Source organism: Poecilia formosa, unplaced genomic scaffold (assembly GCF_000485575.1).
Source record: "Poecilia formosa unplaced genomic scaffold, Poecilia_formosa-5.1.2 Scaffold242, whole genome shotgun sequence".
NCBI lineage: Eukaryota > Metazoa > Chordata > Actinopteri > Cyprinodontiformes > Poeciliidae > Poecilia > Poecilia formosa.
The window spans coordinates 314452-337719 of NW_006800181.1; the positions used below are offsets into that span (position 1 = coordinate 314452).

The window sequence follows — 23268 nt, forward strand, 5'->3', positions numbered from 1 at the left end:
TTTTGTAAAAAAAAAAAAAAGAGGTGCAATTTCTAACAAAACAAAACCTATGGTGTCCGACATAAAACTTCTCTTTTCGTCCTTTTCTAATCCAATTGTTTATGGATTTCATTGTTATTTTGGAGTAAAGCTTTGATCATTCTTCCTGATCTAGTGTTTTTTGTTGTGTCCCAGTCAGGTTTGTTTAGTTTATTTCACTAACACCCACAACATATCCAAATTCTAACTAAAAAAAAAAAAAAATTCTGGTTTATCTTTTTAATAATTTGAATGCACATTCAGCAAGTTTTCAAAAAATGATCTGAACACTAAATGTCTCCAGTTTCCCCTGTGATAGGTAATTAAATCCTCCTTTACTGTCCTCTTCCTGTAACACCATTAAAACAAGAAAACAAGCTAAAGTGGGTTACTAGTCCAACAGTCCAATCTGAAGTCAAATACAAATCGATTAAAAACTGGGTTGATTTAACAGACTGGGTGAGGTGAGGAGATTTAACCCAGTTAATCCCAGAGTTATGTTTAAAATTATAAAATGGATTAAAACAAAGTCTGTGCAATTTATTGAATTTACAAGAACAATGTATTATGAAAAACTAATTTTAGTTTACTATTTGGGCATATTTCATATTTTGGAAATATGCTATTATATGGTATTAAATATGCTATTATTGTGTTATGTTACCCCTTTTAAAAAACCCGTTATGTAATCATATTTTGAAAAGTCAAGAGTAGCATCCATCTGTCAGTTCCAAACATTGCTCTACCATTTCCTACATGGAAAAATGGGCATAAATTGATAAAAGCAGTAAAATATGAAGTGGATGAGGGTAGAAATGACTATCTGTGTCTGCAGCAGTGCTTACCAAGTAAAACATAGCACCACTCTGGAATGCAACAAACTAGTTCAGCCATCTGATATTTAGACCCAGACTGATCTATAAACAACAAACAGGAATGTGACTAAAATTTATTGAGTCTATTTTATTTACATTTATATACATGTGTAGGATCTTTGGGTTTAAACAATCCATTACCTAAGTTACTAAACCTATATAATGGGTTTAAAGGAATATGCCATCCATTTTCTATGGCTGGATTAGTATAAAAATAGAAAAGAAAACATCTGTTTTTTTCTTCTTTTTTTTTTAAAACAACATCTGAGGTGAAATCCTTGGAGCAGAAATCAATAGCATGTTGTGGTGTAATTCAAAATCATGGTCTGTGAAGAATGATGAGCCTATGGCAGCCATGTTAGAGGAGGCACTCTATCCTGCCTTGTGTTGATTACTAGTAACCTTGATTTCTGACTTTTTGACCTATCCTGCATATGTCCCCCCTTGCTCTTTTTACTGATTTTATTTACTATCGACTGTATATAGAAAACAAGCAGCACCAAGAGAGAAATAATGAGCCTCATTTTGGTCTGTTGTCGCAGTATTTGATTAAACTATCCACAACAACATGAAATACTCACTGGAGTTAAAGAAATACCCCAGGAGTTTCAGGGTAAATATTTTTTGGTCACTTTCTGAGTTGCATTGTCATCGTTTTCTCATCTTGGCTTGTGCTTTATGTCTATTAGAGGTAAATTGTTATTTTTATTTGCTTCCAAGTGTTATAAACAATAACAAAAAAAGTCACATATAGAGAATACTTGCTACTCTTAAATTTTGCTCAGATGTTGTAGGAAATCAGAGCTGAAACTGTACATTTTCAAAATAAAACAAATATGTTTTGTTCATTTAATAACCATTACCATATGTTTTCTAAATCTGAGTACTGTTTCACCAAAAGCCTGTGGCGTGGGGCAACTTTCCTACCTGTTGATAGCAGAGCTGAGCTCATCCAGGCGCCTCGCATCCGACGTGGAGCTGTTGTCGAGTTTGGACAGCGTGTCCATCCTCTTCAGGATCACCTCCAACATGTCACTGATCTTCCTCAGCACACCGCGTGACTCCACACCTCCCAGCACTGAGAGGAGAGAAGACCACAGAAGCAAAGACAGAAGGTAAATAAAAAGCTAGGACCGGGGATAAACAGGTGGCATAGTAAACAGTGAGCAAGGCAACCGTAAAGTTTGCAGCTTCATTGAAGGCTCAACATTTGTGAATGGTTGATGTTGTGTTGTTGTGTTTTATTTTTGTTCATTATGGTACAGATAATGACATAATAGTTCCTTCCGGTGGGCGACATATTTATGTCCGAAAATACATTTGTCAGCAAATTATGCAACTGTGACTTTGTAGAGCATCCAAGTATTCTGCTACCTTAGTATATTTTATAAAGACAAAAAGTTCTTATAAAGTTTAAGTGGATGTGTCCATCTAATAATATATTTAGCCCAGAGATGAGCCGAGAAATTAACTAGTGGATTTTAGAAATTAAAAGATGAATGGATGTCTGGCCTTGTGTGGACATCCATTTACCTTTTACTTTTCATAAATAATTGCAAGTTGCTTAGATGGAAGGAAATGGACTTTCAATGTTTATTCAGTGGTGACTGAATCCCATTGTCATGAACATGACATAACACCTGGTGTGAACATGTTCAGAAATGTTTATGGCTGTTGTAATGAAGTGTCATTTGGTAAATAATGACACTTTTAATGCAATTTTGCATTAAAAATTGGATTACAAGTGGATTATTCAGTAAGTATAGACAATGTTAATGGAAAATTGTTTTAAAAGTTGCATTAAAAGTGCATTATTGAGTAAATATTGATACTTCTAAGGCAAACTTTCATTAGAAGTGTCAATGTCTATTAAAGTAGTAAATGCAGTAATAGACATTTACTGCATTATTCAGTAAATGTCCATTTACTGAATGATGCATTAAAGTGCATTATTCAGTAAATGGACATTTTTAGTGTCAAGTCTCATTAAAAGTTGCATTAAAAATGCATTATTCTGTAAATATTGACACTTGTAATTCAAAGTTGCATTAAAAGTTGCATTAAAAGTGTCATTATTTACCAAATGACAACAGTTGTAAACCTTTCTGAAGTCTCCTTCATGACAGATGTTATGTCATGTTTATTACAGTGTCATGTCAGTCTTTTGCATGCCCCTTCAAATAAACTGAACAACTTGAAACCCTAAATCTGGAACCTGCCTAACTGAAACGTATCGAAACATGACAGCTGTTGTTCCAACTTTTCTCAGAAGTGTCAACATTATATGCCTCAAAACCACATTATAGTTTGTCATTAAGTCATAAAGGGACAAATGGGTCAGAGTGTATTCCAATAAATCCCATCAGAGCTGCATGGACGCTGGAAATGGCCAAATTTCAATGACAGACGCCTCTATCGAACCCCTGTCTGTCCCTTGACAAGCAATTACAGCCAATGGGCTCCGGGGTCTAAGAGTCCCTGCACAAGGCCAGCGTCTGTCTTAGTGCCCAGCAGGAAGAGGACAAATTGTAACTTTAGTGAGTTATCACCTCAGCTATTGATGAATTTATCTGAGACTGACAGTTTCACATTCTCGTTGGCAACAGAGTACTCTGTCATAGTGTGCTGCTGGATGGCTTCAGAAAACTTTATGACTGCCTGTTAATGCTGACGGTCTGAGTAAGGTCATTTAAACTTTAGGAGAGGTTTCCTTACCTTAAGCTACATGATATTAAAATGTTGGTTAATGTTTATTGTGACTTGAAACAGATGAGGAGTGACTAAAATTATACTTTGAATGTCTTTAACAGCTGCAATTGCTTACTAGTTTGTCTCAAATCAGAATTTAAGGAACAAATATTTCCGTAAATATTATATTTTTTTAAGGATTAATTACTGCAAAGCAGACAACGGCTCATTCAAGTCTCTGTAGTAGAAAACTGGAGACCATACTGGGAATGTCATCCCTTTTCCAGTATGTAAAGAATGGGAGAGACAAGGCATATTTTATTCCACCTCTGACCATGTTTAACGCAAAACAAAGGAAGAAGAACAAAAATGAAAGAGAGGGAATTAAGTTTGCCATTTCAGTGTCTCCAGAAAATCTTTTAACTGCCTTGGAATTACAATGAAAACACAATAACGCAATAAAAAAAATGCTGAACAAGTCATCATTTCACATGCATAGCAATACGCTAGGAAATGGGTTATTTCATGAATTTGAAATTTCCTTATTTCTAATAGGGATATTTGTCTGAAAAAACAACTCTTCCAAAGAGCTCATTATTTGGATCATAAAACAGACTGATGAGAAGCACAGCATGCAGTAGCAAGTTAATTTGTATTTGTGAATTGTTCCAGTTAAAATGCATGTCATGTCACTGGCTTGCAAGCAATGTGCTGATTTTGAATCTCTATCAACATTTAAACTGGCAAAAAACAGATGTTTGTGTCACTGCTCTTGAATTTTTGTTGAACAAATGAATCTTAGTAAAGTATTTTAAATACTTGCTATAAAAAAAGGACAGATATCAGATTTAAATCCTTATTATGCATGTCTCTACATACAGTGAAAGGTCCGCTCAGTGTTTGTTGCAGGTCAAGATCAGTCAGATTGGATGGAGTTTATCGTCAAAATCCATCTAAATTAGCGGTTCTCAACGTGGGCGGTACCACCCCCCCGGGGGCGTTCAGAGGACCCGCTGAGATTTCTTTGGGGGGCGTTTGGTCGAAGGTAAACTTTACACCTTAAATGCACAACAATACCAGTTTAGACTTTGAGCAACTTGGTAAAACTGTATTGTGTAACATTAAAACATGCTTGGCTGCAACAGTATCAATGGCAGCTCTCCTTCTCTTCAGTGTTTGTAGCTTCTTGCCTCAGCTCCGCTCTCCTGCTACTGGTAGCTTCACCGCATCAGTTCAGCGTTACACCGGCTGATGATGTTGCTGTGATTCACTTTGTCTGGTATTTTTGTACATATGTTTTGGCAGTTCTGTGATCATGTCAAAGTTATATTAAAAAGTCTTTTATTTCCGTTTGAAAGCTGCCCGCTTCCACGGAAGGACAACAGAAAATTGCTCTTGTAAACATGTAATTACTAAAATCACGATACCCTCACTTTGTATCCCTCTGAAAAATTAACCCATTTAAATAAAGAAAGCCCTCCATGGGTGATACCACGATAGAGGGTGTTAATTTTATAGCGTTAACACCGGTGCTCTAAGTGGTCCGGTATGAAACGGGTGTGATAGAACAACGGTACCACAGCACTTTTAACCCTTGTGCGTGCGAGGAATGAGGCAAACGTAGAGGACTATGGCATTATTTCCAGATAAAAGGTAAAATAATATTGTTGAAGTGCCGTGGGTTTGTTGAGACAATATCTAGTACTGAGAATAAATATATCTACAGACCATAACAATAAAGAACTTATCACTTATTTATGTTTTTAATTAGATTCGATATATTTATTTCTTCAATATTATGTTTCATGTCAGTGTTAATGTCATGAGGCTGTTCAGTGACTCCATGACACTTGCAATTTCACTCATTAGGATTTGATTAAGAACCAGATTTGTTCTTTGTAATTTCTGTCCAGTAAAACTATTAATCTATAAATCAATAGACAGGTCTATATAAAGATATAATCCATGGTTCTGTCTCATATTTGTATGGCATTAAAAGGATCTGGAACTTTAGTTTTTCCACTGAAAGCTCTGGTTTGCTCAATAAATGCCATGTGGGTGAAATTTTATGGATGATACTCTGATGTCCCATTCTCCTGAAGGCAGCACAGAGCTGCACCACCAGAAACCGACAGAAACACTGAAGAGAAAAAGAGCTATGATTAATGTAGTTACAGTTCTATCCATGTTTTAATGTTGCAGAGCTCAGTCGTTTTGCAAATAGATCAAAGTTTAAACTGGCATTGTTGTACGTCTTTTATCTGATCATTTTGTGTAATATTTAACAACTAGAAAATGACAAGAATATTTTTTCCACTCTGATTGGCTGCTGTTAGGCCTACCGATTTTAACTTGAATGTTCATTGCATTTTTTGTAAACACCTGTGAAAATAATTTCTATTCACATGGCTGTTTTGTTCTCTGGGAAATTAGTTTTGATGATAAATACAGAAACAAGCATAAAAATCAAAACATCTACAATAGTGATAGTAATATTAATAATAAAATAATAGTCAGTGCAAAGTAGCCCACAAATTCTTTGGTGGGGGGCGGTAAGGGACCTGGATAAAGGCTAGGGGGGCGCTGGCCCAAAAAAGGTTGAAAAACACTGCTCTAAACAATCTAAACCATCTACACCTATTGGTTAAGATGGTCAACTGTAGGCTTCCATTTTTGCAATTTCCTTTCAACTGTACAGCTATACCATTTCTTGACATTATATAAGTATATAAAATGAATCAAAATACACTGGAGATTTTGGTTGCAATGTGAAAATAAGAGAACAAGTTTGAGGAATAATTTTGCAGGGTCCATAAATCCCGTAAGAGTGAAAGCAGTGGGCTAACAGCACCTAGCCTGTGGCATGCTTCTCCATGAGGACTTTAAATTCCTCACCTTGAATGGCTGGAATAAATCAGCTTCCACACTGTCAGTGCCTTGCTTTAGCAACCATATTGAGCAGAATATTTAGTGCAACAGCACATCATATTTCTTCTCAGGCCCTGCAAAGCGTGAAGCATGACCAGAGGCCTTGTTAGTTGCCTTGAATGGACTTCTGAAAAGTGAGAGGACGTTACCGTGCATGTGTGGATGTGGTGTGTGAGTTTAAATAGTGCAGCATGCTTGGAAACTAAGCTTTTCAAGCTGACCACTTTCAGTTAGTGTGTAGCTGAGCCTTGGCAGAGCAAGCAATTACCATCGGCAGCAGGAAGCTAATCTGTAGGCTGGACAGAAAGTATTACAGGATACTGAAACTAATCATGGCAGGTCTATTTCTTAAATATAAGCGGTTTGAAAATTATCTCCTACAATTATTACCCAATAAGTGTTTACTCTATAGGTGAACTGAATGTGGAGATTTTTATACTTGTGAGTTTTATTGACCAGCTTTTTAATGTGTATTTTATTGAAATCCTGCATTTTATTTTGTGGTATAGATGTTTGTTTTTGTAAAAAGGTAAAAAAAAAAAAAAATAATGTTTAAATTTTGTTTATATCTCTTTAAATTCTGTCATAAACATACCAGAGTTATAATATTTAATACTTCTATTTGTGCCTTTTCCAGTGTGAATGCAAATTGCTGGTGCAAATTAAAATAATTCATTCAGAAGAAGGCAGACTTCAAAAATGTAATTTTACAAAAACACCCAGTGAAGCAACTTGTCATGTGATACTTTATGACAATTATTCAAATTACTGGAAGGTAACCAGTCCTCTCTCAATCTGGAGAGGTTTTCTTACAGGGATTCATCTTTTAAGATTCATCCATTTTCCTATCAACTCTGACCAATTCAGAAAACATCCCTAAAGCAAGACACTGCCATCACTATCTGGTGTATTTCTCAGCTTCATGACGCCGTTGATCATCTAACAAAGGTCTTTTAAATAACGCCTGTATGTAGACTTTACATATCTAGTACACAGGTGGGCCCTATGCTATATATAATAAGGTTGCTCCACATTTTGTTTGACTGTAATAATAGAAGGGGATGGATACAAAGGCAACCAGAACTTTTTTGGTTTCTAACTGTAGAAAAAAATAATTCTCCATAATAATTATATGTGTTGTGTTCTCAAATGAAATGCTAATAAAAGATTTTCAATTTCATTGATGTGATGATGAGTGTGAATATTTTTGCAAGGAACTGTATGTTGTGCAAAGTTGCATAACAAACAATGAATAATATGCATCAGTGCAAAGCAAAATATAAATATGCACTCATACACACCCAGTGCAAAAGTTACTCTGTGTGCCAGAACAGAATGGTGCTTTGATTGGCTGGGAGAGTGTTTGCATATTCATGAAAAGAAAAGTGTTCATGGCGTGATGAATGCTGACAGAAGGGCCTGCAGGATATGAATTGACGCAGCTAAATCAACTGGAGACCAGTGCTATTTTCTCAGTGCATGCATAAACACACACACAATCCACTTAGGAACAAACATCTCACCTTATTTCACACCTTCTAACTAATAAATAAAAAAATATATATACACAAGGAAGTTAATTAATGTTGACATGGATACGTCAAAAAGCTCTCAAACCAGAGCTTAATGACTTGGCTTCTCGGGAAGAGGACAACACTGCAATAGATGCAAAACTAATGTCCATCCCCGTATGCATGATGAGCCATCAACAAGCTGAGCCGTTTACGAAGACATGTCAGTTTCCAAAATATCTATTTTAATATCGTGAAATTATTTCTTGAATTACGCAGACAGTGCTGTTTTAACCCATTATGATCTGCAAAACCAAACACAAAAATCCACCAGCACACACCGCTAAGAGCAGCCAGCTGTCCTGAGGCAAATTAATTCACAACAAGAGCAGCAAAAGCAGGTGGGTGGTTGACCCAAGATGCTGGACCTAGCAAAAGTTTGGACAGATGGAGGTTAAACAGATGAACGAAAAAGGAAGCACTGTGTCATATATAAAAATCACTGGAAAGCGCATTGATTAGACTAGAGGGGACCACAAATGGGCAAACTACTTCCCGCTTCTGTCCTCTTCCGGATTTAATTTTTGCCTTTAGATTTTTGCCTGAATATCTATCTCTCTCTCTCTCTACCTTTTCTCCAATAGTCCTGTCTGACTGCTGCTAGCTTCATTTAATTCCTTGCCACTCTCTCGCTGTTAGCAAGGCAATGCAATGACACATCATCCAACAAAGAAGAAAGGTTTATAGAAAAACTATTTAATACCTTGAGATCAAAGATGTTCATTTATTGCAGTAGTAAAGATCTGCAAGAAGTGAAAAAAGGCTGAAATGTGTCTTTTTTTAGCTGCAGAATGAAAGTGAAGTGGGAGCAAAAGAAAAGGAGAGAAATAAAGCCTTGGGTATCAGAGATAATGTAATAGCAGTAACATAAAAACAAAAGATTTCACACTAAAATACAATAAAATACAAGGAAATCTAGGAATTAAAAGATCAACGAGCTTTTGTAGAGTGTCAAGCTGAACACTTAATAAAATAGACTGACACAAGAAACAGGGAATGCCTCAGTCTACACTGTTCAATTTGGATAAGCTTTTGAAATATTTATTCATTTGCTTTTGACATTTTCTCTCCATCTACCAAGCGATGTCATGGTAAATTTGATATTGTGAAGGAAAACGTGGTAGATAAGAATTATTTCAAGTCACAAAGATGTAAAAAAATTGCTACAATGCTTGTTAACACAGACACAGATTGTGCCTCTTAACTTGACATGGTTGTTATCAAGCTCTTGAGGCTCTTTGTGAATGCACTCCCTTCCACTAATCAGCAGCTGAACATGTGGCTGGTATTGTCTGGTGTACCCCTGCCCTCAACTGAAGCTTTTTCCCCGACATTTCAAGGCAGAAATCTGACTGTGTTGTACCAAATAATTATTACTTTCAACACTAGTCATGTTAGAAATGAAAGTAGCTGCTTTGAACACATCTTCAGGTTCTTCTGGGATCAAAGCAGCCTCTCAGTGGTAGCCAGAAGAAACATTATCTAGTCAAAATATTTTGGTATTTTCCAAGACATTCAACTTATTTCTTTTTCACTATTTGAGTCAATTCAATCAGTCAAAACTATAAAAGTGTTTGGGCTGTAAATGATTTGTCATAATTGCTAAAGCTCCTATGCTGTCAGTTTTAAAACAGCATGTTGTTATGACCAAACTGACACTGTCAATGGAGTTCTGTGATGGGACAGTTGCTACTTACACAAGAGCAACTGTGCTGAAACATGTTAAAGTAAATTATAACATTTCCACTTATTCTGAAGTACATTTCTGAACTTCTTCAAAAGGAAAATATTAGGGATGGTGGCATTAATCAAGGTTTTTCCATGACTAAACTTGGTGTGCAATACCTCTTGTAGGTCTACAGTTTGTGCTTTTATATATAAGAATTAGATGCTAATTACCATATTTTCCAGACTATAGAGCACATCCACAAAGTAAAAAAACAAAACAAAACAAACAAAAAAAAAAAAACTGGAAACTTACATATATAAGCCGCACCCTGCTATAAACCACTGGTATCTCCGCCGCTCCCGGTTTTCCACAGGGACGCAGTACTTCCTTAATAAATCTGCTATTAAGGATGTAGCCCTCCATCTCCAACGCCGAACCATGGATTTGTTCACGCCGAGGTTACTTGCAGCGGCTACCAATCTCTACTGCCAGATCGACAACTTTCAACTTAAAAGCTGCATCATATTAACTTCTTCGTGTGTTTGCCATGATGAGGGGGTATGAGTTTCAAAACATTTCTCCGTCGTGCCTGCTGCTAGCATGTGCTTGTTCTAAATGAAAATTAGCACTTTCTTCTTTGATTTTCAAGTTTGACTTCCAATGATTCACTTTCTGCTAAAGCGCCCCCTGGAGGTTGAAGCAAAATCCACAGCGTGGGGAAACAGTAGGGGCTTGTAGTCCGAAAAATACGGTAACTGTTTTATGAAGTTGCGTGCTTTTCCTAGGGCAGATTTTGTGCTGGTTAAACTGGTTATGTTTACAGTGAGCTTCTCTAATATCCAATGTTTTCTGAAAGATCAACAAATACTGTCACAGAGTACATAATCATTAGATGTGTTAAAATAATTTCTGTCCTGTTGATAATTTAGCAATACTTTCAACTTCCTATTGTCGTTTCTAATGCTTGTAAAGTTAAAAAAGCTAAACTTTCATCTTCTTTACCTGCTTTTATGCTAAAAGGATGTACGCTAGGTCTTACACTGGAAAGAAGGAGATAGATGTACTGCAGCATTATGTAAATAAACAGTTTATCACCTGGAATGCAAAGCAGGTCTCTGTACTGTTAAAAAGTTATGTGTATGTAACTGAACAAATAATTAGGTTATGAAACCTTAGAGGCATACTAATTTTTACCCCCACTTCCACATCACTGTCAGGAAGAAATTTTGCAGTTGACTTTTACAGTTTCAGCTCTGCTCTGTTTGCTGTTCTTATCTTCAGAGTGAGCACTAATACAGCTGCAGGGGCCGTTTCACCTGCAACCATGTCTGTTTACGTAAGCGTGATTGAGCTTTACATTTTACATAAAGACTGGCAGAGATTATAAAGGTGTAAAGTTTAAGGCATGAAATTATGAGAGACTAATAAACTGGGGCAGAGGAGGATATAAAGGGAAAATATGTGTGATACGACCTTTTCATTATTTTGTCTCAGTACACATATCCAGCTCAGCAACAACAATAAGGGTGTGAATGCATATAATCAGGAAATGAGAGCTGGTACACTGTAGATTTAATTAAAACTACTCCCTCGATGTTTCTGTAAAATCAATCAAACTTTCTTTGGATATGTCATTTAGAGAACTTGTTATCATTTTCAAGTCTCCAGGATATTTCTTGTCTATATGATTGGGCTCACTAAGAATGTACTCTTAGTACAACCTGCACCAATGGCATTTTTCCAGTCAACACCAGAGGGAAGAAGATAGATAACCACCCCATCACTCCGCAGCAACGTACACTCTGTGTCTTCATTGTTCCTGTGCCATTCTTTTCAAAACAATCATGGCTGACAAACTTGGTGTCCTACTGTTAAATAAGCAAACGCTCAAAATTTGAATTATAACTTACATCTCACCTTCTTACTTGAGTCTTCAGAAATGATTGTTGAGACGTAATTATGCCTCTTATGACAGAGGAAAAATACACCCCACTCACCACATCGGTCTTTTTGTAAAAAACACAAAAGATGCCCAAAAGGTTCCTTAATCCTGTTGTGAAATATTTTTTGAAGAGGGTTTGTTATAACATAGAAAGTGACATTGCATTTGCTTCGAACATGTATTTACTAAGAGCTATTCATAATGAAGAATATTTGTTGCTCATGGTCAAAATGGCATTCCATCTGAAAAATACCAACTATAAAAGCCATTATGTTCAGTCTAAGTCGCTAAAATAACTTTAGTTTTGTCAAAAAGGGCAGTAGGGTAAAACGCTAAAATAATGAAATTTTGGCTTTTGCTTTTTCTTCTGTACTCATTAATATGCTCTGATAGACTGTACATCAGTCATTGTCATCAACCAGTATGAAGAAAACTCGTTCATTTCAAAGTAATGAAAGAGTCTTGTACAATTTGTTATTAAAAATCTAAAGTGATGTTAGAAATATGCAAAGAATAATATATGTGTACATGTGTACATGTCTACATGTGTAAGATGATAGCCGAGCCCGATAGGCAGTGCTATATGAACTGTGTCTTCTTTGCCTCTCCACAATCACTCACTGTAACACCTAAAGGCCCCCAAATCAATCAACATCACAAAGAAACATGGTGGCACTGCAGCCCTGAGGGAGGGATAAGGGAAACACAGAAGAGAAATGGAAAGAAAGCACTTTTTGATGGCTGTTTATTGATTTAGGAGAAATTGGAAGATCAGGGTGCGCCAAGTCTAACATTAAGGAGACAGAAAAAAAAAAAAACTTTTTTTCCTTCAGTACTTTAAGGTACAATATAATGCAGTAATAGTTGAAGGCTTTAGAATTTGCTGCACATGTAGCTCTACCATCTACTATCTACCAAGATCTATCACTGCAATAACCAAGTATGTTTCTTATATTCCAGGCATATTTTGCTTGATCGTAATCGAAAAACATTCAGAACATGAAATGGACAATTTTCTTATCAATATTTCTCACCACTCTTTTTTCACTCTACATTAATTTTGCACTGCTTAATTCAGATGATGTGAAACTATTTGAACCATTTGGACATTCACTCTCTTAATATCAACCTATTCTGTCACATCTCAGTGACCAATGTGTGCTTTGTATTCATTTTCTCTTTTAAAGAGATCCCATCCCTCACAGTTGCTGACTTGCAGAATGGCCGCATACATTCTCCTTTGGCATCTCCGGCTCCTAAATCCCCTTAAATCTTATCTAACAGCGTCTACTTCTTTCTCTCTGGACCCATAATGCTGAGCTCTAATTCAGCCTTCAGGACATAGATTAGCATCTGTCAAGACTTTGCTCTGTGCTGGGAGCTTCAGCGGGATCTTTTTCTTTTTTTTCCTTTTTGGTGCCCTGGCATGTTCACTCATGCAGCTTACTCTCATTCATAGGTAATGAAGCAAATGACTGGGGAAACTGTGTGTGAAAGATGAAAACTGGCCACCTAAAATCAGAACGGACATCTGGGCATGTGATACTGGAGGGGTAACTCGAAAGATGGGAGTCTACAAATGTTTACAGGGAACAGCTGAGTGGCAGAAGCCTCCCTGCTTGTGGCCACAACCGGGCCATGTGATCAGCAGAGCAAAGTCAGTGGGCGACAGCTCCTATGTTTATTTCATTGCATTGCTCAGAGTCAGGTACATTCATGCAGACTACAAATAGAGACTGTCGATTCTAAAGAGTGGTTTAAACAAATGTCACAGAACTCATGAATAGGCCTTTTCCACAAGCACCGCTACAGTTCCCAAATGCGTTTCCGTTCCGGTTTTGCAGAAAAAACAACGCAGGCAGCACAGAATAGCTTTTTTTTTTTTTCTGTGCAAACTGTGACATCACCTGTTGGCTGGTCAGCAGCTGGAGAAAAAGCCCAGTTAACTGAACAAAGAATAAATAAGCATAGCTGCGAATACTGCAAACGACATCCTTCCTCCATTGTCGCCTGGTAAGCATGCCGCCATGCAGAATTATAAACTTCTCTATTGTTTTATGACATTAGTTTTACTCTTATGTGCAGTAGGAGAGAACACTTTGAGTGATTAGCTGAAAGCTCTGTGTGTTGTTAAACTAAATGAAGGTACATAAACGAAGTAGTAACAGGCACAGATCAGCCATCTTGTTGCTCCCCCTCCTGCTTTGTGTAACAACCTCTTTTTTTTTTTTAAATTCCTTTATTTAACAAGGTAAAACCACACTGAGATCCAGATCTCATTTTCAAGAGGGACCTGGGCAGAAATCTGCCACATACAAAATAACGTGGTTACACAAAAGTAAAAACAAACAAGTTTGCTGTTGACGTAAACTTGGTTGACTAAATTGGAGGAAACAGGCGTCGGCTCTCGCACTGACCATTTAAGGCAACCAAACCAATTTAAGAACAGGAGTCGCTTCGGTGTGAATGCACTGAAAGGACAGCAGGAATAAATTGTACACCACAGCTTTGTAGAGGAGTAAAAAAAAAAAAAATCTTTAAAATGATTCTTCCTTTTCTTAATCCATTCATCCATCTGTTAGAGTTCAACTGCAGACATTGAGTGGTCACGCGCTGCTTATCTTCCAAGACGCTACTTCATCGATATCTTCAGAACACAAGAAGTTTATGTAGTGCCAATAAATTACTTGTTGAAGGAGAGCATGGCCATCAAAGAGAGGAAGATCATTCCAGCTCTTATATTAAGGATATCGATCTTCAGGTTATGAACCATATCCCATGACTGCAGACGGGGGTTATGGTGTAGACAGAGTGACTTTAAGGTTGTTATCTTTCAGCTCAGCTTTTTCTTTATCACAGCAGAACAAAGAAAGATCCTGATTTCAGCAAATGAAATCCCAATCGGTCTCTTTTGCCATCACTCACTAAGACACCAAGAAACTTGAACTCGTTCTCTTGAGGGAAAGTTTCTAAACTGGAGGCAGCATTGCACCAAAGATGTATGTTTCCATTCTTATACTCTCTTATAAAAAAAACTAATATTGTTTTTTTATCTTGAATGTTTGCGATACTGATAAAACTGTCATTTAATTTTCCACCATATTCAGATAAATGTGATTTTAATTAAGCTTGATCCTTTTGGTACTTGATTAATTGCATTTAAAGTTTAAGTCTGACGTGCATAATAAAGAATTAGAATAATTTCCTAACTTTTTAATGACAATGTCTATTATGTAAACTTAAATTAAAAACAGGTGTACAAATTATAAAATAACTGTGTTTATCTTTGAAACCTACAGTGAGAAGTTTAGGGCAAAAAAAAATCCCAGAAAGAAAGCAAAGAAAAACAAACAGATGGGGGAAATCATGAATTAATAATCAGGCCAGATGACGGCGTGTGTAATAGGTGTGTGTTGAATTCGACTAAGACAAGAGTGCCCTCTGCTCACAGCTGACTTGTTGTGTAATCTGCAGCAGGCTGCTGCGTCTGCCCGCTCCATCTCTGCGTCGCTCCGCACCTAAACACTCACACACAAATCAACACATAAATATAGCAAAGCTCAGTCTCTGATCTGCCTTCCTGCCACCAGAAGCTGACAGCCACGTCAGCTACAATTAGCTTCTGTGGTCTCCTACTAACTGCATTATCTGTCAGCAACCTGAGACCCAACTGGGTTTTTCTTTTTGGCCGGATTTTGATGTGTGGATGTGTTGTTAGTGTGGTGACAAACATTTCTGGTCACTTAAAAAGATAATACTATTACAAGTGTCCTGTGGTTGTAATAATAGCAGCTCACTTTAACGTCCAGGCCGGGGCACAGCATAGCAATAACAACACCATGCTTGAAAAGAGCAGAAATATTAAATCCCAACGGACGGCTGATCAGCTATTTATGAATCCCCCTGGAATGTGGATGATGTTCTTTTTGAAAAATTGATGGCAGCAACTTGACAGTGCCAAGAGAGTTTGTGTGTTAATGTGCAGACTTAGAAATACGAACCGTTGCGCTGGTTCTTTGTTAGCTCCATTTTAAATAAGAGTCAGTGTCGTTGCCTACTCGTCATTTGTGCTAAAACATAAAAGGGAATATTACACAGCAGTATACAGAGGTTTACATACACTCATTAGGAGAATTGTCAGTAATATTGAGCTAATAATAATTTATTTGATCCATTGACTTTTCCCTAGTGAAGTATAAACTTTGGAAATGTGTGTTTTCTTAAACACTTTAGTTTATTTTTTGATTATCTCTAACAGCAAGGATCATCAATTTGTGCAGAAATTCTCAGAAAATGCTGTGCACGTACTGACAATTTGAGAACATCTCTCTCAGAGCTTAGAGAGAAACCACACACTTTTTCTAACCATCAACAAGCTCCTGGCAGGATTCTAGATGGATGTTTCACTATTCTTTCTGGCAGAAGTTGTTGTTAAAGCTGGTTGGTTTCCTGACAAAGTTCCAGCCTTTAATAACAGGGCACAAGTTTTCAGCAGGGTTGAAGTCAGGACTTCAGGGCAGCCACTCGTGTCCGTGCCAGAACAAATTTGCACTACTGTTGACAATAACAATAACACCTGTGTTGCAGCAGTTCCTGGTTTGTTGGGTTTTGGGTTGTTGTTGAAAATCTAAACCAATTTCTGTGTGGTTGAGGACAACTGTTTGGACTTTGTCCAAAATTTGAGAAAGTTGACAAAAATCACAATAACTTTTTTGTTTGAACTGATGATCGTGAGTTATTTGTAATTTATCTGAGCACTACACAACCTGATCTTGATTTGCTGGCAGGAAATTCATCTTGGAATGATTAAAACAAAGTATATTGACATATTCCATTCAAAAATTGTCACAAGCAATTAAGGTAAGACAAGAGGTACAGCAGTAAATGCTTACTAGAGGAATCTAGGAATAATGACAAACATTTTTCTAATTCATTGCACAAAAAAGCATGAAAGTGTTTATTAAGCAATTACCTAATTTTTCAGCATAACAAAAGATTACATAAACATATCTACCAATGTTGTTAAAGCTATATTATTAGACTATACATTAAATCTCCGTTCTTCATGCAATAAACCTCAACATCACCAGATGCTATATTTCTTTTCTATGCTTTGCATTTTACCATAAATTCCTTAATCAAATTTCAAATTGCTTAGAAGAAATGAAGAGATTTTTCATGGTCCGGTAGCAGTTTGCTTGCTTTGGCTTCATTCATATCAGTTTGCAACAACAAAATCTGGTTAAGTATTGCAACTTGCAATATCCCTTGCAAGTTATAAGCTAAAGACATTTAGTTCAAATCCAAGAGTCGTTCAACTCATCTGTTCTTTTACATGTTCTAAAACAAACCAATACAAATGAACTGTTAAAGATCCGAATGTATCTATGAGAAAAACCACACTAAAACATGGCAGAAAATTACATTTCACTGTTCTGTAGCAATAGAGTTAGATTCAGTTGGAAAGAAAAAAACAACAACTATAGACACAATGGGTGAACTGTGGATTACAAGTTATTCACTCAGGCGAAAATATCCCAAGAGATGTACTGTAGTACAGCTGGGTGCAGACATGTAGATGTAGAATATTTGTATCTGTTAAAAGCATTTATTTTATATCTGAATGTAACATGGATTTTTTTTTTTTTTTTGCACAAAGCCGTGTTGAGGAGCTCCAGGCAATTTTCTTCATCGATTTGCAAAACTGTCAGTGCTCAACTGCTCTGAAAGCGTGTGGGTAGTTAGCTGTAAGTGTGTGTGTGTGTGTGTGTGTGTGTGAAACAGAAAGAAGGAGACTGTGGGCTGGCACTCATTTTGATATCCTATAAGCTTACAAATATAAGACAACAAGACTGGATGTGTAAACAATCGGCAGTCGGGCTTCTGGTCTGACTCATATTCCTGGATTCATATGCTCAGGGCTGGACACATTTCATTCTGCACAGACTGATAGCCTGACTCTAGTGGGAGTCACAAAGACTGCCTCGAGCAGGTCCATTAAGGAAATGAGTATGATCAATCAAAATACATTAATCCTACTTGATCTCCCAAGGCAAATTAAGAAATTTAAATCAGGACCAACACACCCACATGCACACGCACACTTCTGCTCAAAGTTAGACATTAACATGCCAAGCGATAGCTGTGTGATTGCATTTTACTGTTTCGATTGTTTAGAGGGAAAAAAGTAGCGGCAAGGGTTGTACCTCGAAGCAATGATTTGCATTTTATTTCTGTTTAACGGTATGTCTTAATTTATTTGCTTAGAATGCAAAGGAAATAAATGAATATCTCTGCTGTTACATCAGCCCTTAATTTCTAAAACAGTTTTAAAGGCTTATTCCCAGAGTTAGCCAGGGAACAGCACACTGATTAAGCCAGAAGACACCTCAGTTAAGTCTAGAAACCTGATTGGTAAAAATGTATTTCTTTAAGGAAAGAAGCAGCAGGGAATATAATCCCGTTTGCCATGACTAGTGGGAAAGACTCGTCCACTTGGCACTTCTGAGAGAAGCCGACATGTTTACCGTTGAATAAAAGCCGATACATGGCAATTTCCATGGGATTTACTTGTAAGAAATATATAGTCATCAATATACGTACGAGGTTTTAACTTACTGCAGAGGTTGTTGTGTTTCCAAACAAAGAAGGGGATGCGCATCCTTAAGCTTTGACTGTTGTGGAAGCAGCTCTGAGGATTGGTTTTGAAAGAAACAAAATGTCCTCTCCACCTGTGAGGCTGACCTAGGGCTCTACCACCTGGGGCTCCAGAACCACATGTGGCGCTTTGGGCCGTCCACAGAAGCTTAACAACTTTCAAAAATGATACAGAACTCAAATGTTTTCCTATATAGTAGCAATAAAAAGATCTTAGTGCACAGAATAAGTTTTTTTTTTCCTCAATTATGTCTTTTCCAACTATATTTCCAGAAATATTGAATATTCAATTCTATTTTCCACTGAAATGCCAAATTAAATTGTATTTTTTCTGGGATATTAATCAGAGTAGAGTGAAAAAAATGATATGTCTATAAAAATAAGAAATAGAATATAAAACAACCAATGTACTAAATGTAATGTCATTGCAACACCCCATATTTCTACTGTTACTACATTTATTTCCTAAGCTGCATCCATCATAAGGAGAAATAATAATTTAATTAAGCCAAAAGCCTGATTTCATTATGCACTACTGCCACACACACACAAAAGAAATCGGATTTCAGCAGAAAATAGAAACTGAGCATCAATAGACCGCCTGAGAGAACAAAGCTCAAGAGTTTTAGCTGTAGCAGCTTCCAAACAGAGACAATGTGTTGCAGGTCATGTCACTTATAGATAACGACACTAACAAGAAAATAAATCTAGTTTTTTTTTTACAAATATGTAACAGATATTTGTCTAGCAAATATCTTAGCAAATTTATCAATGTATTCACAATGAATAGCATGTTATACATCCATAGTTCATCTACATCTTTTCTTCCTGCGTCAGTCATTCACACAAATGTTAATTTGTACTGAAAACAAAAACATGATATAGTGTTGTGGACCGGAATATTGTCATCAACCAGTGCAAAATGTTAGCCAGGAGTCCTGATAATCTGTAGGTTAAAATTATTTTTTTTAAAAAACAACATGCCTAACTGTTGTTTCAAAATTTGCCCTGTGACCCCGTTGAACAGAACTAATGTCATTTCAGATGTAAATCTCAGAAAAGCAACTACCCAACTGCACTGAGTACGAGGTGAACCTCTCTGGTGAGGAAAATAGATGGGCTTTTAAAATTGTTCTACTTCAAAAGTGATTCATTTCTCAGCAGACAAATTCTGAATGCGACATGACAAGAAACAATGGATGAGGCATTTGGGGAAAACGGGCTTTGGTATGTTTTTTTTTTTTTTTTTGCTTTATATTTCCTGAAAAATAGATGGGCCCTATCATCTGAGCTGACAGGTAACGCAGTATAAAGTTTTCCGCAGAGGAAGAGAGCCTAAGGCTTGGCAGCTTAAAACACATGTTTTACGGTCAACTTCATATTCTTCTAAACAGATGCTTAAAGGAAAGAAGTGCATCAGTGTGAGTCATGTCAGCGTGAAGCCCTAAAGTGATTATTTTTGCTCCAGCTGATCTTTGACGTTATGCACACAGTATGTCAATAAATGCATACATTAGTTACCGAGTCATGACAAGACAAAAACACAGCTTAATCATGAAATATGCCAAAGAACTGGCTTCTTAGCATCTCTAAAGACAGGATAATCACAAACATCATGTTTTAAAGGGACAAAATATAACTGACTGCTTTCAGCCTGCACCTCTCATCAAAAATAAACTGCAGATAAAAACAGACCTTTATAAACAACAACTGACGCAAGACAAAAATAGTTCTTGGATGATGACTTTGATGAGGCAATCAGCGGGTAGAGAGTCTGTGTGTGTCAGGACTAGTGGCTGATATTAGCTGCTGATGGATGTGCAAAGCGTATCAGCGCTTTCATCACTGCCGCCGCATGATTATGGAGAGCTTGACACATTTGTCTGTTTGTTTGAAAGTTGTGTGCCAAAGTGGAAAGCGAACTGTAAAAAAAAAAAAGAAAGAAAGAGAAAGCAGACAAGTTGAGCATATTTTTAAACAGACTGCATGACAAACAAAAGAAAAAATAATAATAATGGGAGGGTTTGTGTCACATTCTCCTCAAAATCTAATGCAAACTTTTGACACTTGTTCCACCCACTGAAATGAAAGCATCCCAGATTTCACCTGCTTACCTGATCTCGTTACCAAACTACTCTAGGTTTCTGTGGCACAGCTGCACAGCTCATCCCAGACATGATTAATCTGTCTCTGCGCTGGTGCTGACAGTCACTTTCCTTCAACCCACACACACAAATCCAAACATGCATCTACACGGCGTAAGGTTAGCTGCATCTGTCTAGTGAATGTCAAGATTGAGAACTGGAGTTCAACCTTTTTACGCTGTTATTTTTGTCAAGAATTACCTTCTTCCCCCGGTTGATTACCAGCAAGCAGATGTTTTTATAGTCAAGGTAAAAGGTGTAGGTTTGCGCTTGAGAGAGAGAGAGGATAGGTAGCTTTTGAAGTTTCTACCTACAATTTGTGCAAAAACTAATCAACCATAATATGGCACAATTAATCCAATCAGTTTATGTGAACAAATAAATCTGTATGATGTTAGACCTCGAGGTAATACTCAGCTTTGTAAATGAATATGTTACAGCGTACAGTGATAAATCTGGGTTAAAGGATTTGTGGTAATGCTTGAGAAGCACCGAGGCAGAAAGGATCAATACAAATCCAGCTTTAAAAGAAATACCCAACATGACTTTGAAAAGTAAAACAAGTTTTAGGTTCTGATTTTTTCAAAACCATCTGCTTGATGTGAGATTTTAAGGAGAGAATCATCAACCAAGGTTACTAGGAATGTGTATTTGGACACAATATGAAGTGCGGTGACCAGTGTCAGCAGAGGTCATCATGACAAGGAAAATGGACACCAACAATTGTAGGACAAATCAATTTTCCCACTTCACTGTTCTGTAAATTTGCAGTTTATTTTTTTGATGATTTCAACATCTTTATATTCAATTGATTAATTTATAGAACATAAATTTACACATCGATCGTTAAAATACAGGAAGCACATCGTGATTCAGTGATGTGCCTCACTTGTGGTGAATGCAGCAGGCAGTAGATGCATGTATTACATGTGTCGATGGTTCACAGTCTAATGTATTAAATGAATGTATGAGACTTATTTAGTCTTTCTGATCAGCCATGTTTGCAGTGTGAGGCAGAAAGTACCGTGTCACACTGATAGGGGGCAGTGCTGAACCACAAAGGGGCATCAATGCTCTTCTTCTACCAGGGTCGCAACTACATATTATTCAGGTGGATGCGAAAACATAAATCGGCTTCCCCCCACACCCCCCACAAAGGAAGGTACGTCGCTCTACGTGCCCTCCCCCCTGCACCAGAGGGGGTTTTGACGGCCCCTCTGGTGCAGCGCCCCCTATGCGTTGCATGAGCTGCACTTTTTGCGCCACTGTCTTCTACACACTGAACAGACTGAAAACATGATTGCTGCAACCCAGGATGTTTCTCCTCATTTTAAAACAAATGTTTCAGGTAATCTGAATGCATATGATCTGATTTGGTGCTACAATTATTTGTGACCCTAAATCTTTAGCAAAACAATAAGCTCTTTAATTTTAAGGAAGTTAGAGCATAAATTTAGATAAAATTTAGGCTACCCCAACAAATAATGCGTCATTTTTGCACACAAGAAATAACAAGATATTGAGATAGACATGGAGAGAGTTGGAGTGCACGTTAAAGTAGGATGAAAAATGAACCCATCTGCCTTCAATGAACAGCCCATTAAATTTGTTTTATTTTATCAGAATATCTGTATTTCAGAACTCATAGTTCTAAAATAAAAGCCGATTCCTCAACCTTAAAACTTATCTTTTCATATTATATAACCAATACTTCAGCTGAAAAATAAAATTCAAAAACTGGATTTTTTCTTTTTTTGGTCAGGCTGAGCTACAGCTGAGCCCCTGCTGAGGCTCACACATCACACACTTTGACTGCTCATTCCCTGAAAAAGTCCAGATTCAGACCAGAGTCTTGACTTTGAGCTGTTCTACTTAGTTGGACATAATTATCGTATCTAACTGGCAGAGCAAATTATTTATGATCAGCATCTCATTATACAGCTGAAACGCAACGTCTCATGCAAGCAAGAGGAAAACAGAAAGAAAAAAAACAGGGTAATGGATGAAAAGAAAGTTGCAGCTTAGAGCAGTAAATGATACAAATCAAACATCCTTGTGTGGAGGGCAAAACAAACAAGCAAAGCCAAGAAATCTTAACTTTTCTCAAAGCAATCGCTCTCATCTTTATATTTCTCCTTGTCTGTCCATCCATACTGCATTTCTGCTGCCCTGGGCGACATGTCACATCCTCCTAACGGCCTTCCTAAAAATAGTCTCAGTGCCCCTCGCAGGCGCTGAACTGCTACATGTGCACCATTCCAACAAAGCACATTAGATACAGTAAATACGCAACACTGGATTTACTGTGCTGCTAATCTAAAATCAGCAATGGTAACATCATTTATTTATAACACTCTGAGGACGCATTGCTCGCATCAGCTTCGCTCCGCTTTCCACCAATGTCTACCGCAGCCAGTTTAATTTCACTATTGTGTTCAGAACCGTCGTAGCCTTCAAATCTTATTTATATGTGCACTGCTCTGTTCAATGAAAAAATAATCAGCCTGTGCAGATTTCAGTTCGACAGAGAAACATTTGTTATATAAACATACAAAGACTATCAAGTGACATTGTTTTTATTTTCATGCACAGAAGCCTTTTAAAAAATGTGCAAATGCAATTTGAACGTCTTAATGGGCAAACTGAGGGAGATAAATGAGATATACAACGCAACGCCTTTTTTCAAAACGGCAAGAAAAAAAAGAGGCATAAACCTTTGCACCAGTATGACATTTCCATAGAAAGGAAAGCATGAGCACACCTGAGTCAGGAGCAG

General features: G+C 37.2%; 1 protein-coding gene across 2 annotated transcripts in view; it reads right to left on the bottom strand.

Annotated features, from left to right (window-relative positions):
* LOC103150098 (alpha-1,6-mannosylglycoprotein 6-beta-N-acetylglucosaminyltransferase B-like) overlaps positions 1-23268 on the bottom strand; it is a 143081-nt gene that overhangs the window by 80206 nt on the left and 39607 nt on the right. For both annotated transcript variants that reach the window (XM_007569560.2, XM_007569559.2), the window contains exon 3: positions 1821-1971. In XM_007569560.2, coding sequence (XP_007569622.1) covers positions 1821-1971 — 151 coding nt within the window. The remainder of the gene's footprint in view (positions 1-1820; positions 1972-23268) is intronic.